This window comes from Epinephelus fuscoguttatus, linkage group LG22 (assembly GCF_011397635.1).
Source record: "Epinephelus fuscoguttatus linkage group LG22, E.fuscoguttatus.final_Chr_v1".
Lineage (NCBI taxonomy): Eukaryota > Metazoa > Chordata > Actinopteri > Perciformes > Serranidae > Epinephelus > Epinephelus fuscoguttatus.
Genome location: NC_064773.1, coordinates 16,568,241 through 16,580,918, shown reverse-complemented (window position 1 = coordinate 16,580,918; position 12,678 = coordinate 16,568,241). Strand labels below are relative to the sequence as shown.

At 40.9% G+C, this 12,678-nt stretch overlaps 1 protein-coding gene across 2 annotated transcripts in view; it reads left to right on the top strand.

Moving 5' to 3' along the window:
- cacna1c (calcium channel, voltage-dependent, L type, alpha 1C subunit) overlaps positions 1 to 12,678 on the top strand; it is a 284,841-nt gene that overhangs the window by 84,968 nt on the left and 187,195 nt on the right. For both annotated transcript variants that reach the window (XM_049567500.1, XM_049567501.1), the window contains one exon: positions 4,336 to 4,441. In XM_049567500.1, the coding sequence (XP_049423457.1) occupies positions 4,336 to 4,441 (106 nt within the window). The remainder of the gene's footprint in view (positions 1 to 4,335; positions 4,442 to 12,678) is intronic.

The following is a 12,678-nucleotide window of genomic DNA, read 5'->3' as shown; positions in this document are numbered from 1 at the left end:
GTAATTATAGCATTTAAGCATTACCTGCACACTGCAAGGTCAGCGAGAGAGACAAGGAGAGAGCGGGGGCTAACTACCATCTTCTCCATATGAAATCACACTAAGTGGTAATTTTGAAAAGGTGCCATTGAGTGCATTTACACACACGTTCACTCTGTTTCCCAGCTAACAGCTTACATATTGCATCAGGTCACATGAGGGGTTACACTGTTTGTGTGTGTTTTCAACTCAATCAGGAAAGCAGATAAATATTCTCAGCATAACAGGGACGAGTGTTGAGCTCACTCGTGCTGATAATATCAGTATATCCCTGGTTTCTTATTTGGGTTTGTCAAGATAAGAGACTATCGGTGTTATTGTGAGCTGCATGTGGTGGTTATGTGAGGCAACTGCTGAGTATTTTAGAAAATATCAGCCTCCTGGTGTGTATGTGGATGCAGTCCCAGTGTGACAATTTGTCGTAAGCATATGGCTTGTTAAAATACTGAATGTATATGTTAAATTCCGAAACGCCTCAGACAGTAGCACCGCGGTAAATGAAACCTGCTGAGCTAACTGGATGCTAATTTCCATTTTATTTAATTTATTGCTGTTTTCCTTGAGCTGTCAGAGTCAATCCCCCCCATTAGCTTTCGACAGAACTCTTACCACTAATATTTATAAGCTGTTAGAGATGGATATTTGCTATTGTTATGCTGATTAATGTACATTATTAATAGACTTGATACTTACTTTGATTCTTTACTCAGACCCCCCGAATTTTCCCCAGCGTTGTTTTGCTCTCAACAGCACAGCAGCCAGTAGATTTATTATCATGTTGATGGAAACGGACCTCAAGGGTTTTTTTAAATTATGGGTCAGGAACCCAGAATGAGTCACAGGCCTGTTTTTCTGTGGGTCCCCGCATGTCTGGAGAGTGTTTTAACGAGCCCCTGGTACAAGGGTGAGTGATTAGCTTTGATGCATTTTGGTCCCAGGCTGAATGATCTTGTGGCTGATGATGTTCAAGGGTCAATCTTTAATCCAAACATAAACTAAGTATTACTTACAACATAAAATGCTGAAGATTTCTTTTTCTCCCCCTCGCTATTTCTCTGTCTGCGGGGCTATTTCTGAAACAGTAGTTAAAGCTAGGAAAGATAGCAGGTCTCTTTCTAGAGGGGCCACACACAGTACAATAGCTAGTGTGATTACAGGTAGTACAAGACTGTTGTAAAGTTTACTTCCTACTTAAACTGAAACATGGTTATTTATTTGTTGACAGTGCCATCTCTCTTTAGCCATTAAAGCCTAAATCTATACTGGGTTATTTTAAATATTAATTACTTGAGTGTTTAAGGCCTTGTGGTGGAGCAGGGTTTTAAAAAAAAAAAAAAATCACGGTTTTGGTTTATTTCTAAATGTAATATAAGCCTGCTAAGAAGTTCACAGTATCCTTTAGTTGCCATGAAAACCTTACTGAATATCAAGTGGGCAACAAGGAAATACCTGCTTTCTTGCAAACTAAACAACTTTGGCAATAATGTTGGCCATGTTCACTCACTGCAGACTATTATCCCCAACAAAGTGTTGAATTATTCAACTCTCCTTGCTGGCAGCCATTAGTTCCTGTTCCTTTTGCTGAGAACATCATGTATTGTTGAGTTACATTATGGTTACATGGTGATGCAGTTGAAATTGTATTTATAAATGTGCCTTTTTTTTTCTTTTTCTTTCGGTTTGGTCATTTTCTCAAGTACTGCTGCTAACTCTGTTGGTCTTGGCAGGATGTAGACCAGGGGTGTCCAGCTCATTTTGGTTCATGGGCCACATACAGCCCAATTTGATCTCAAGTGGGCCAGACTAAAAAAAACATTGCGTAATAACCTATAAATAACAGCACCTCAAACTTTTCCCTTTCTTTTAGTGTCAAGAAGTACATGCTGAAAATGTGTATCCATTTACAAACAAATAATAAACAGCCTTCATTTCAATTTCAACAGTATGTCTCAGTTTTTCCAAAGTTAGTCAGTCTACAACTCGCTGCCATTACATGTGCATTTTTCCATACATTTCCACTCCTGTGGAGTAATGCTGACACCAGACTAAAGTGGAAACTATTGAGGAAGCAGGTTGGGTTATTCTCTGCCTCACAAACCATTTACAAGTCAAAAGTTTTGGTGGTGCCTTAGTAATGGGCTTTCAGCAATATTTTTTTAAGGTAGAAGTCTGATACAGATGTTTTTGTACCGACGCTGCTGATTGATAATATGTTGGACAATGTTCAGTATCTTTAAATATGACCATCATCCTAGTTTTTTCAGAGAACTTTGTCTTGTCAGGGTGGAAAAGCCTCTGAAGTGGGTTACTTACTGTTTAACATGCTCCTGAAACCTGACCTGTTAGCCTTCACAAGTGCATGAATATTAGGTGTGCAACGTTTTCTAGTTGGCCAGACCCTTTGGCACTCTTGATGTTGACTATAGAGTTCAGTATATTCACTATCCAGCATTGTCTGCACATGTACCCCAGCGAGCCATTACCAGTTGTTATAGTTCAGCAGCAAGTATCCCTCATTGGCTTCCAACCTGCAAAAATTGCCACTTGTTGGGTGGAAAGTCCAGCAAAGTTAGATTCAGTGCAGCAAAAGCCTGCATTCATAGTGTGATGTAATGTGTTGAACGTGAAAGTGTACACTAGTTTGCTTATGCTTTGTGTTATAGGTTTGAGATTCTGACAACTCATCAATGCATTGCTGTTTAGGTTATAAGACAAGATCTGGAGTCTAGACTAATTTGACATGCAGCCAAGAGAGAAGGAAGAAAGGGAGGGAGAAAGGAAGGAAGGAAGGTAAGAATGGAAGGAGAGAGCAAAAGGAGGTGGAGGGAGGTGACAGCAGTGGCAGTTAGTAATTGTGTTGATGAAAACCAGACCTCCTTTATCTCTCCCTCACATTCTCTCTCACTCTCCATTCTCTCCCACTTTGCATCTCTTCCTCGCTCTCGCTCTCTCTGAGGCCAAAAATAATGAGGTCACTCCCCTCTCAAGGACCGTTCCATATAAAAACGCTCAGTGTCTCTCCTCTGTCTCATTCCATCTCGCTCTCACTCTTTCTCTGTCCACATCCCGTCTTCCACGCGACAGGCCTGCTCCTCGACGCACCCATATTAGGGCATGCACTGTCTCTCTAACCCCCCTCGCACACACAAAGAGGTTCCTAAGTGACCCAATATGTCTTATTGTTAACGCAAAGGCAAACTCAACAGCTTTGATCTCCCTTACTGTGTACACTGGTTGTGCACTCTGCTACGTGTGTATATATATACCTCTGCTTATGTAAGGATGTATTAGCTTGTTTAAAAATACCTCTGTTAAAATAACACGCCTGATATGAAGACGCTTTCTATTCAGGAAAGGTCAGAAGTCAGAGTCTGTATTATTTTGTATTGTGTACTAGGCGTTTTCATGGATCACTGAAAACCTACCTGAACTTTATGGAACTATATTTTTTAAAAAGGTCCCAATTTAAAAAGGACCTGAGGACAGGCAGACCAGGTCCAAAATAGACCCGCAGGTAATTAGACCTGATTTAAAGCAGCAACATGGTTTGTACAGACAGACCAGAACATAGAGAGAACACCAATTAACAAACAGCCATGTCCAAAAAGTAGCAGTTCACAAAATGTGCCTCATCTCATTTGTTTTCTCCTGCAGTGATTGTGAAGTATCACATGGTCAGGGCTTAAAGTCCAGTCAGATCTCCCCATGTATAGGACATAGAAGGCATTTTCTTGCTTCTAAAAACATAGCTCCAAGAACCTCTTCTTAATTGTGACCACACCACAAGAATTAGGAATATATTTGGTACGATTGATTCAGGTGCTGCTGTCAGGCGCAGAGCTCTCCACCTCTTGCTGGAGCTAGGACTGCAGATCAAGGCTCCAGCGAAGTTGGATTTGGGTGTGTCGGTGGCGGCCTGTGCTGCCATTTTACTGCTGGCTTTACTGAACATATGTGTCAAAGTGAAACAGGCATAGTTCTGCTTATGCCACTTAAGTTGGTGTTGGTGGTGCAAATGCAAACAGAAAAGAAGCCTTGAAGGTATGTAGTTCTCGAGTTAGCTCCCCAGTAGGCAGGGAGTCCCCAGGACTGTTTGGTCTGAAAACATCTAACGTTACATAGTCCCAGTATCAGCGGCAGTAGCATGGGACACACTTAGACTGATTATTTTGACCCGTCCTGAAGTGAATGTGAGTTAAGAGTATTCAAGTAGAAGATCTGTGCTGTGTAAATGTCTTCATTCTTGTGTTCTGTGTACTCTGTTCCGCTGTGTATATTCCTTAACCCTCCTGCCAGACCATTTGAGATCATCATCCTGATGACCATTTTTGCCAACTGTGTGGCCTTAGCTGTCTACATCCCCTTCCCTGAGGATGACTCAAACGCCACCAACTCCAACCTGGTGAGTAATCCACATTATTTAAACTGCTTTACAGATAAAAGTTCTCACTCGCTGTTTGGTCCACTAGTTGCTGGTATAAAAGACTGCTTAGCCCATTGGCTAGTCTTTCCTCCAGTCCTGGAGGGCAGGGTTTCTTGATTTTAGAGTTTGTAGCCTGACACCTGAGTTTCCCATGTGGATGTATTCTCTTGACTCACATTTTATTAGATGTGTGGTTGGTCTATGAAACATTTTTTGCTGTTAATTAGCTGAGCCGCATGTCATTTGCACATATCCAGCTGATTCCATTGTGTGTGTAATTTGCTGCCATGTATATAGCAAGCAGTAGTGGGGGATGCTGTATTACACTGTGACTGCTTCATGAAGGTGACAGACAAGAGGTGTGGAGTGAAATAAGTGAGAGGCAAAGAGTGGAGGAGATAAATATGAGAGCAGAAGGGAACGGGAACAAATAAAGAAATGAAGTGGGGAGAAAAAAGACATCTTTTCCTCAGAATAACATCTTCTTTGAGCATGATTTCCTCTTATCATTGATTGTTTGGATACAGCAGAGCTGTTGATTATGATGTTCCACTTTGAAGCCTGAGGAAAATGGAGGGTTTCGGTTATTTGGACTGAGGACTCTTGAGTTGTATCAAAAAAGCCATGTGAGTTGATTTGATCAAAGGCAAAGCATCATTTTCTTGTGGGCAACAGAATTTTTTGGCTAAGGAGGAAATAGTTGTTGTGATTGAGGATTGATTTTGTGGTTGCCAAAATGCCATTTGGTCTAATGTAGTAAATGTAGTATAATCTGATATTTTTCAGAGTAAAGCAGAAATACCTCACAAAACAAAGACATCTGTTGCTTCAAAACTCTGATTTTCTGACTGCGTCTTGCCAAACCTCTGATCTAATTATCTTAACCTGGCCACTCACCATAGTGTGTGTGTGTGTGTGTGTGTGTGTGTGTGTGTGTGAAGCAGCATGTTGCTCTGGGGTTATATAAATCAATATCCATCCATCCATTAGCTATACCCGCTCATCCTTGAGGATGAGCCAATCCCAGCTGACACTGGGTGAGAGGCAGGGTCCACCGTGAGATCACCAGCCAATCGCATGGTTATAAATCACTATGATTACTTACATCTGTACAATTTATGTGTGTGTATTTATGTTTGTGTGTGTGTGTGTGTGCTTGCAGATGTATGCCAGTGTATTAGTGAGAGGAGGACACTAATCCCTCAGAGGCCATGCAACATCTGTCACTCTGTCTGTCTTTACTTCTTTCGAGGAATGATTTAGCCACATTGACTTACTTTACATCACTTATCAACATGTCCATGCATGAGCTAAGTGCTTATTGAAAGGAGAGGAGGAGGAGAGCAGCCAGTTTCACATGACCAAACAAAAGGACTATCAGGGACCTTGTCTATTCAAAAAGTTACTTACTATACATATGCAATGTATCTTCATACAACAGTTTGCACGGCCTGCCTCTTTACACAGACTTTAGTCTTACTTTTACAACTTCCCTCTCTACCCCCGTCAGTGCATTGATCACGTGATTGCAGTCATCATGATTTTGTTGGTTATATGTCAATTCTGGTTCATTACTTTTTGTATGTACATAAGCACATTCAGCGCATCATGGTAGCCTGACGTATGTGAGTGGAGTATTAGCGTTTGTTTTACTGTGTATCTACCCTCTGATTCCTCCTTTAATGACAGTGTCAGAGCAGGTATATGAGTCAGTGGAAGAGTAAATAGAACTGAGGGAGGACAGCTGTTTTCATCTTCTTAATTTGTGTCCATCACCCACTCTTTCTGCCTCTCTTTATATCTCTCTGATTTCTGTAGGAGGCAAACATACAGCAATTACAATACTTTCCCTGCAAGGCTTTGTAGATCAAGTCTCAGTGATCACATTACAATTAACAATTTAAGGCATTCTTTAGCTTCTGTAAGTGCTTTATTAGTTTAATATCATTAAGAAATCCACTTGTATTATCCAGCCTTTGAATCATGTAAAAAAACAAAAAAACTTAAATCACAGGTAGAGAACTAATGAATGAACCAGCAAAGAGTAAATTCTTTACAACTCAGACAGTCAGAACTTAGAAATTCAGCTTCTGATGTATCTTCACAGCCTGGACTTCCAGGATGAGTAGTCCTTAATGAAATCAGGCAGCACAGCTGTTTAAACGTAGTGAATATTTTGTGTTAGTACTGACTTTTCTTATGTAAGTGGGGTCAATCGTGGCATGTAAGAAAAGTAATGCTTAATGTGTAATTTAGAAAGTTCAAGCTCCTTATTATCAGCATATACACAACAATTACAAAGAAGCAGTTGCTGGTAATATAAATCTTGGATCTCAGACTCCAACAATGCTGATTAAATATGTATTAAAAAGAAAGAAAAGAAAATCACACAAATAAAAACAATAAAACAAAACAAAAAGAGAATCTTATACATAAAACAGTGCAAGTTAAAGCTGTTTATGCCTTTATTAATTTTGTTTTTGTATGTATATAATTTATTTATGTTTTCATCGGACAGTCTAGACTGAATAGCAGTAAGTCTACTGTCTCTCACTGTCTTTCAACACCATGAGGAGAATTTAAAGCCACTCTCTTAGCTGTTGTGAAACAGTATACAACATGACCCGCTGGCATGCAGACACAGACACAGACACAGACACACACACACACACACACACACACACACACACACACACACAGACATGCACGAGCATGCATACACTTAAATGCAAAATTTGGCCTGCTACATTTTCAGGTCTTCTATTCTTGCAGGGTTATTGAAAAGATACAATGCACACACACACACACACACACACACACACACACACACACACACACACACACGCACAACCTACTCACCACCACCACAGCTGTGGTCAATTAGTTTTATAACCTTCTGACAGACAGGAAGCAGTGTGCAGATGGACCAGAAGGCTTAACTATATGGTTGAACCATGTATCTGTGTGTGTGTGTGTGTGTGTGTGTGTGTGTGTGTGTGTGTCTGTGTGTCTGTACATGTCTTTGTGTATGTGTGTGGTATTAGCAAGTATACAAGTTAAAACACTCCCACATTTGGTTTTAACTTGAAATACTTTTGCAGCCTCAATATGTGTCTGTCATTGTAAATATTTTCAAGCTCTTTATTTATATACACATTTTTGTAAAACAAAACTTGAGTTTACAAGTAAACGGATTTATTTAGCATCCTGACATGAAACAGCAGTTTCTTGGTTAAAATAAAAATGGCCAATGCTGCAAGGGAACTCAACAAGCCAGTTAGTGCCTTGGCCAATACTAACTCAAACTGCTGTAAAGGGGTGTGCTGGAACCACTGAGGAATAATAACACCAATAGGGAGCACTTTAGACATGAGAGACACTGCTATTGAGGCTGATATAAAACTGACATATCCTCTCAATGTCGCCTGACATTGTAGTTTGTTATTCTTTGCTCTGCTCCACTCTTAAAACCCTGGGAAAACCAGCATGCTGGCATAGCCACACTTCCATGTGGACTTAAAATGATGTTATATTCAGGCAGATACATTGGTCTGTAGCGATTAGTTAGGAAAAATGAATTCCCCTCTTCCGCAGAAATCAGTTAGAGTGGATGTATGTCAGCCTGAAGATGGAAACGGAGTAGAACAAGTTGACAATTCTGTGACATCAAGCAAGTCTCATTATGTAATGTAGACATATGTTTTCTTATGAAAACTAATGTAGCCTTATTTTGAAAGGCTGCGCTCATGTGATCAGTACACTGACAGGAGTAAAGAAGGAAGCAGTCCCAAGTGATTTTGTATGGTGGTAGGTTGAGGTGGATGGGACTCCAAAACCCGGACTTTCTCCTTAAGTCGAGCGTTCAGAGCCGTGTGAACTTTGAGTAAACTTTGAGTCATTTTAGGGGATGCCCTTGCCATGTTACGTTTCCTAAAACTAACCACAGTAACTTTACTTGCCTAAAACTAAACTCTGTAACTTTTCTTGAAGGACATATCGTCATTCATGTGGTGCTAATTTGTAGGATGTCATGCATTTTTGGTAGGATGCCATACAAATTGTTCTATGAGAATATGTTGACCATGATGAATTAAAAATATATATATAACATTTTAAAGAAATGCCTTCTTTGACGTTGCCAGAGATGCATCTTAAGCATGTTTAATTTGCTTGCAACATGCATTCACTTTGACAGTTGACCTTATCCAGTTCTTTTATTGCGTTTGCAAAACAGTGATTAAAACCCAGAACTGCCAGAATCCATCTTAAGTGCAACACACACCGCCGCCGTATGCCGCGCGTCGAAACGCCCGCCTCCGTTATATTCTATGAACCAACCCACACTGGCGCTGGCCGACGCGCTGCGCCGCTCTGCTTCAGCCCACTGCTCTATTTCCAGCGCGGCCGGCGCTCATGGCGGCGCTGCGAGAAAAGCCTTTTATGTCTCATCTTGTTGGATCAACTCCAGTTGTTTCAAATTTTTAATAAGACGACTTTGATAAGAAACTCGCCCGTGAAATTCAAATTGTTGTTGCCTCAAAGTTTTTCCTCTTCTTCTTCTTCTGTTACTAGCAGTTGGCAACCGTTGGCAACTAGTGTAGGTACAACCACCTAGCGGGCTGGGGTGGGAAATACATGTTGACGGTGCCGCTGCGTGCCGTGGTCAGTGTGTGTTGGGGGGCGGCCCCTGACAGCCACAGCGCTGCGCCGGCGGCGGTGTGTGTTGCACTTTACCTCTCACTGGTGAATCTTCCGGACTGTCTTTTATGATTCTTATATTGACATCTTCATCATTTGGATGATGGGTTTATCAAGAGCTGTTTACAGAGCTCGTTTTGCTTAAGCTCACTCTAACAGACCAGCTGACCCCTCATGCACATTTGGGAAGAACCTGTTACCTCACCAATTGTTTCAGGATTGTCCTGACACTATTATAAGTTGTTTCTTACAGCATAGCCTTTGCATTCCACTGCTACAAACTGCGAGGTAACCCTCTCATGAAGTGTAATGTGGGTTTGAGCCGCAGGAGGCTTTTAAATATTCCCTGCATCAAAGCTCTTGTAATTCAGCTCGCCATGAACCCCTTGTGTTATGTCACATTTTTGTGTCATCCTTCCCCCCTTGTTGAGTATTGTTGTCATTTGTTTTCTGCTTGTCATTTGGGGTGAGACATTGTGCTTAGCCCCTTGTGGTTTTGTTTGCTCACCCACGCCGTTTTTATTTCTTCCCATTTTTGCCAGTTGTCATCGTTTGCAAACAAACTACAGACTTGTGCAAAGTTGGATCCTTCTCAGCTCAAACCAGCTGCATCATGATGGTAGCTCAGTATCCTGTTGATGCTCTTTATATTTACCCCTGACCCTAAGAGTGATTGAGCCTGAGTTTAAGAATCAATACGGCACCCCCTTGCTAGATTTGCACAGGTCTTTCTTATGTAATACCAGAGATCTGTTGTATTGCTTCCAGTACATGATTTCTATTTCTGTCTGCATCCCATAATGTTCCGCTCTGTCTCCTTGACGACATGCCCAATAATAGCAGCGGGAGAGGTTGTCATGGATATGGTAACCGTAGTGATGCTCCTCATCTGTCCTTGGTTACAGAGGAAAGAAGGGTAGGAACCAAAGTGTGAGAAAGTCTTTTCACTCAGGGAGGAATTATCTGCTGCACTTTGGCAAGTTCAGTGTCAGAAAAAGTCTTTAGGTAAAATACGGTACAACTAGAATGTGAAGTTTGAGAGGAAAACGATTCCTCTTCTACTCTGTATCTGTTTCTCCCTCTCCCCTTCCAGCTCTTTCCCTCCTTAATCACTTTCTCCCTCTCGCTCTCCCTTCATTCCTCCATCTAATCAGATCAATATGGATACTTTCAGATTGACAGAATAATGTTGTCATAACCAAGCAATTAGCTGATCAATACACCTGATTAGACACTGATTGATGGAGAGGCCAGAACACACACACATGTCCACACAAAAGTGACACTAAATCCCCTAAGCAATAATGAGGCTGTAATAGGATTCACAGTGATTGAGGTTTGAGGTTATGTCCGTGAGATACTGCGTGAGTGCTCGTTCAGGTTCTGCTGGTTTATTGGATTTCTACTTTGTGTGCATACATTTCTATAGTGTCTGCCATGTTTGCGAGTTCATGGTTGTTGCGATTGCTCATTTTTTTGTGTGATGAAGTGTGTGTGTGTGTGTGTGTGTGTGTGTGTGTGAATCCGCAGTAGCTGACAGAGTGTTTTGTGTGAGACGAATTAGCTTCTGGCTCTGCAGTAGGCATGTGAAACAAGCACCTTTTAAGTCAATGACTCACCTTTTAGAAGGTAATGGACCCCATCACAACAGACACAGATACCTCCTCCACTCTCTGTGTCTCTTTTTATACAAACAATAGAATTGGCCATTTTCAAATATGTAAATTGACCTATGTTTGCAGTTTCCTGACAAGTGACCTCTTATACAGAGGACCAACCTACCTTTGTCACTACAATCAACAGCTACATATTGTTGCTTAAACTACTTCTAAAAAGGACTTTAATTTGACTTATAACACTTCATTTATTCATTTGTTTTGCATTTCAGCTTGTAATTGGTACATTCCTATCAATACTGCCTTGTCTTGAAACTTTGGTCAATTATGTAATCTTTGTTTTCATCTTTTTCTAACCCTTTTAAATGCAGCAACAAATTGGTCAAAACTTAAACAGGAATTATAATTTGAGAATAGAACAATACAGCTGCATAAAATGAGAAGAAAATGCATTCTACCAGAGCACTGATTACACATGACGTAGTGTGCACATGTGTAATCAGACGTAAACATAGATTTTCAATAGATCGGCCTCACTGTCACAGGTACCAATCCAGCTATTTGAGTCAGTATCTGCCTGAAATTTTTACCACACAATAAAATCTACAGTATCAGAAAGAAGGTCAGGGTGATTAATTCGAGGTTAAAAGCATATGACTACGCTGGCTTCTTTTAACAATGCAGACGACGTTTTCCTTCCCTTAACCAAGTCGTTAAACTTCCTAAAGTTCAAATAGACAGGTTTACAGCTCATGCCTCACAAATTCGATTTCCTTAATAACTGATTGTGCTCTAAGTGATGTTAAGGGTCTTGGGAATGATCTTGTATCTATCCTGTAGTTTTGCTATCCACAAAAAGCTGCCCCCAGATCCAGATGTAGTTATGCTACAGGCTGTTGAAACCCCTTGACTACACACAGGTGATGCCCATTTAACTAATTATGTGACCTCTAAAATTAGTGGGCTGCCCCAGTGATGTTTTCCTGCATGTGCGTCCACTTAAAGGGGGTGAATGCTGCTCCAAACATGTATTTGTAGTTGCAGTTAATTTAAATAGCTTCCTGAGATTTAGAAGTCATTATCTTTATGTCAAAGAAGCCACATTAAAACTACTTTGATTCAGTGTTGTGAAACAATACAACATGAAACCTTCCAATGGGGGTGAACACTATCTAGATCAGGGTTGAAAATTATTTTTTTTTGTCCACCTACAACTGTGGCTGTTGGATTGCAAAATCTACCAGCCAATTAAAAGATTTTTTTGGTAGGTGAGAAGAGCAAATTTAGCAGCCACTTGCATATTTTACCAGCATTTGGCTGGTGGCTGGTGCTAATTACCAACCCTGCTCTGTTAGGTGGATTAAGATTTTCGCCGCAAGACCAACTGGTTTATTTATCGCCATTTTTGGTGTTCTTTTGTTTGTACACATTTTACCTCAGAACTGGCATCTGTGTTTGCCTTTGGATCCAGTATGTTGAATTTCATTGAATTGATGAAATAACCTCAGTTCACTACCTTATAAAGAGTCCATTACCCATATATTGCTCCAAATATTGTTTGATGTTTGTTCTTGGGTCTCCACATGTCCTCGTGCCTCTGCCTTTCTCTCGCCATCATCTCTGCTGTAGAGGATCAAGTTAACATGCTGTTCCTTTGGGTGCTACTCTGCTGGTTGCTAGGAGTGTCTATTTATAGATGGAGAGGAACGATCAGCATCTATCTGTACGTTCACTTATCTAAACAGTGTTGGTCCGTGTGTGTGTGTGTGTGTGTGTGTGTGTGTGTGTACCTTTAAAAAGTCACTGTGGAATGCAACCACTCACGGTGCATCCAGATAAGGATGTAGATGTGTGTGTTTATTTGTGTGTCTGGCGGTGTATGTGGGTGTGTGAATAGCTACA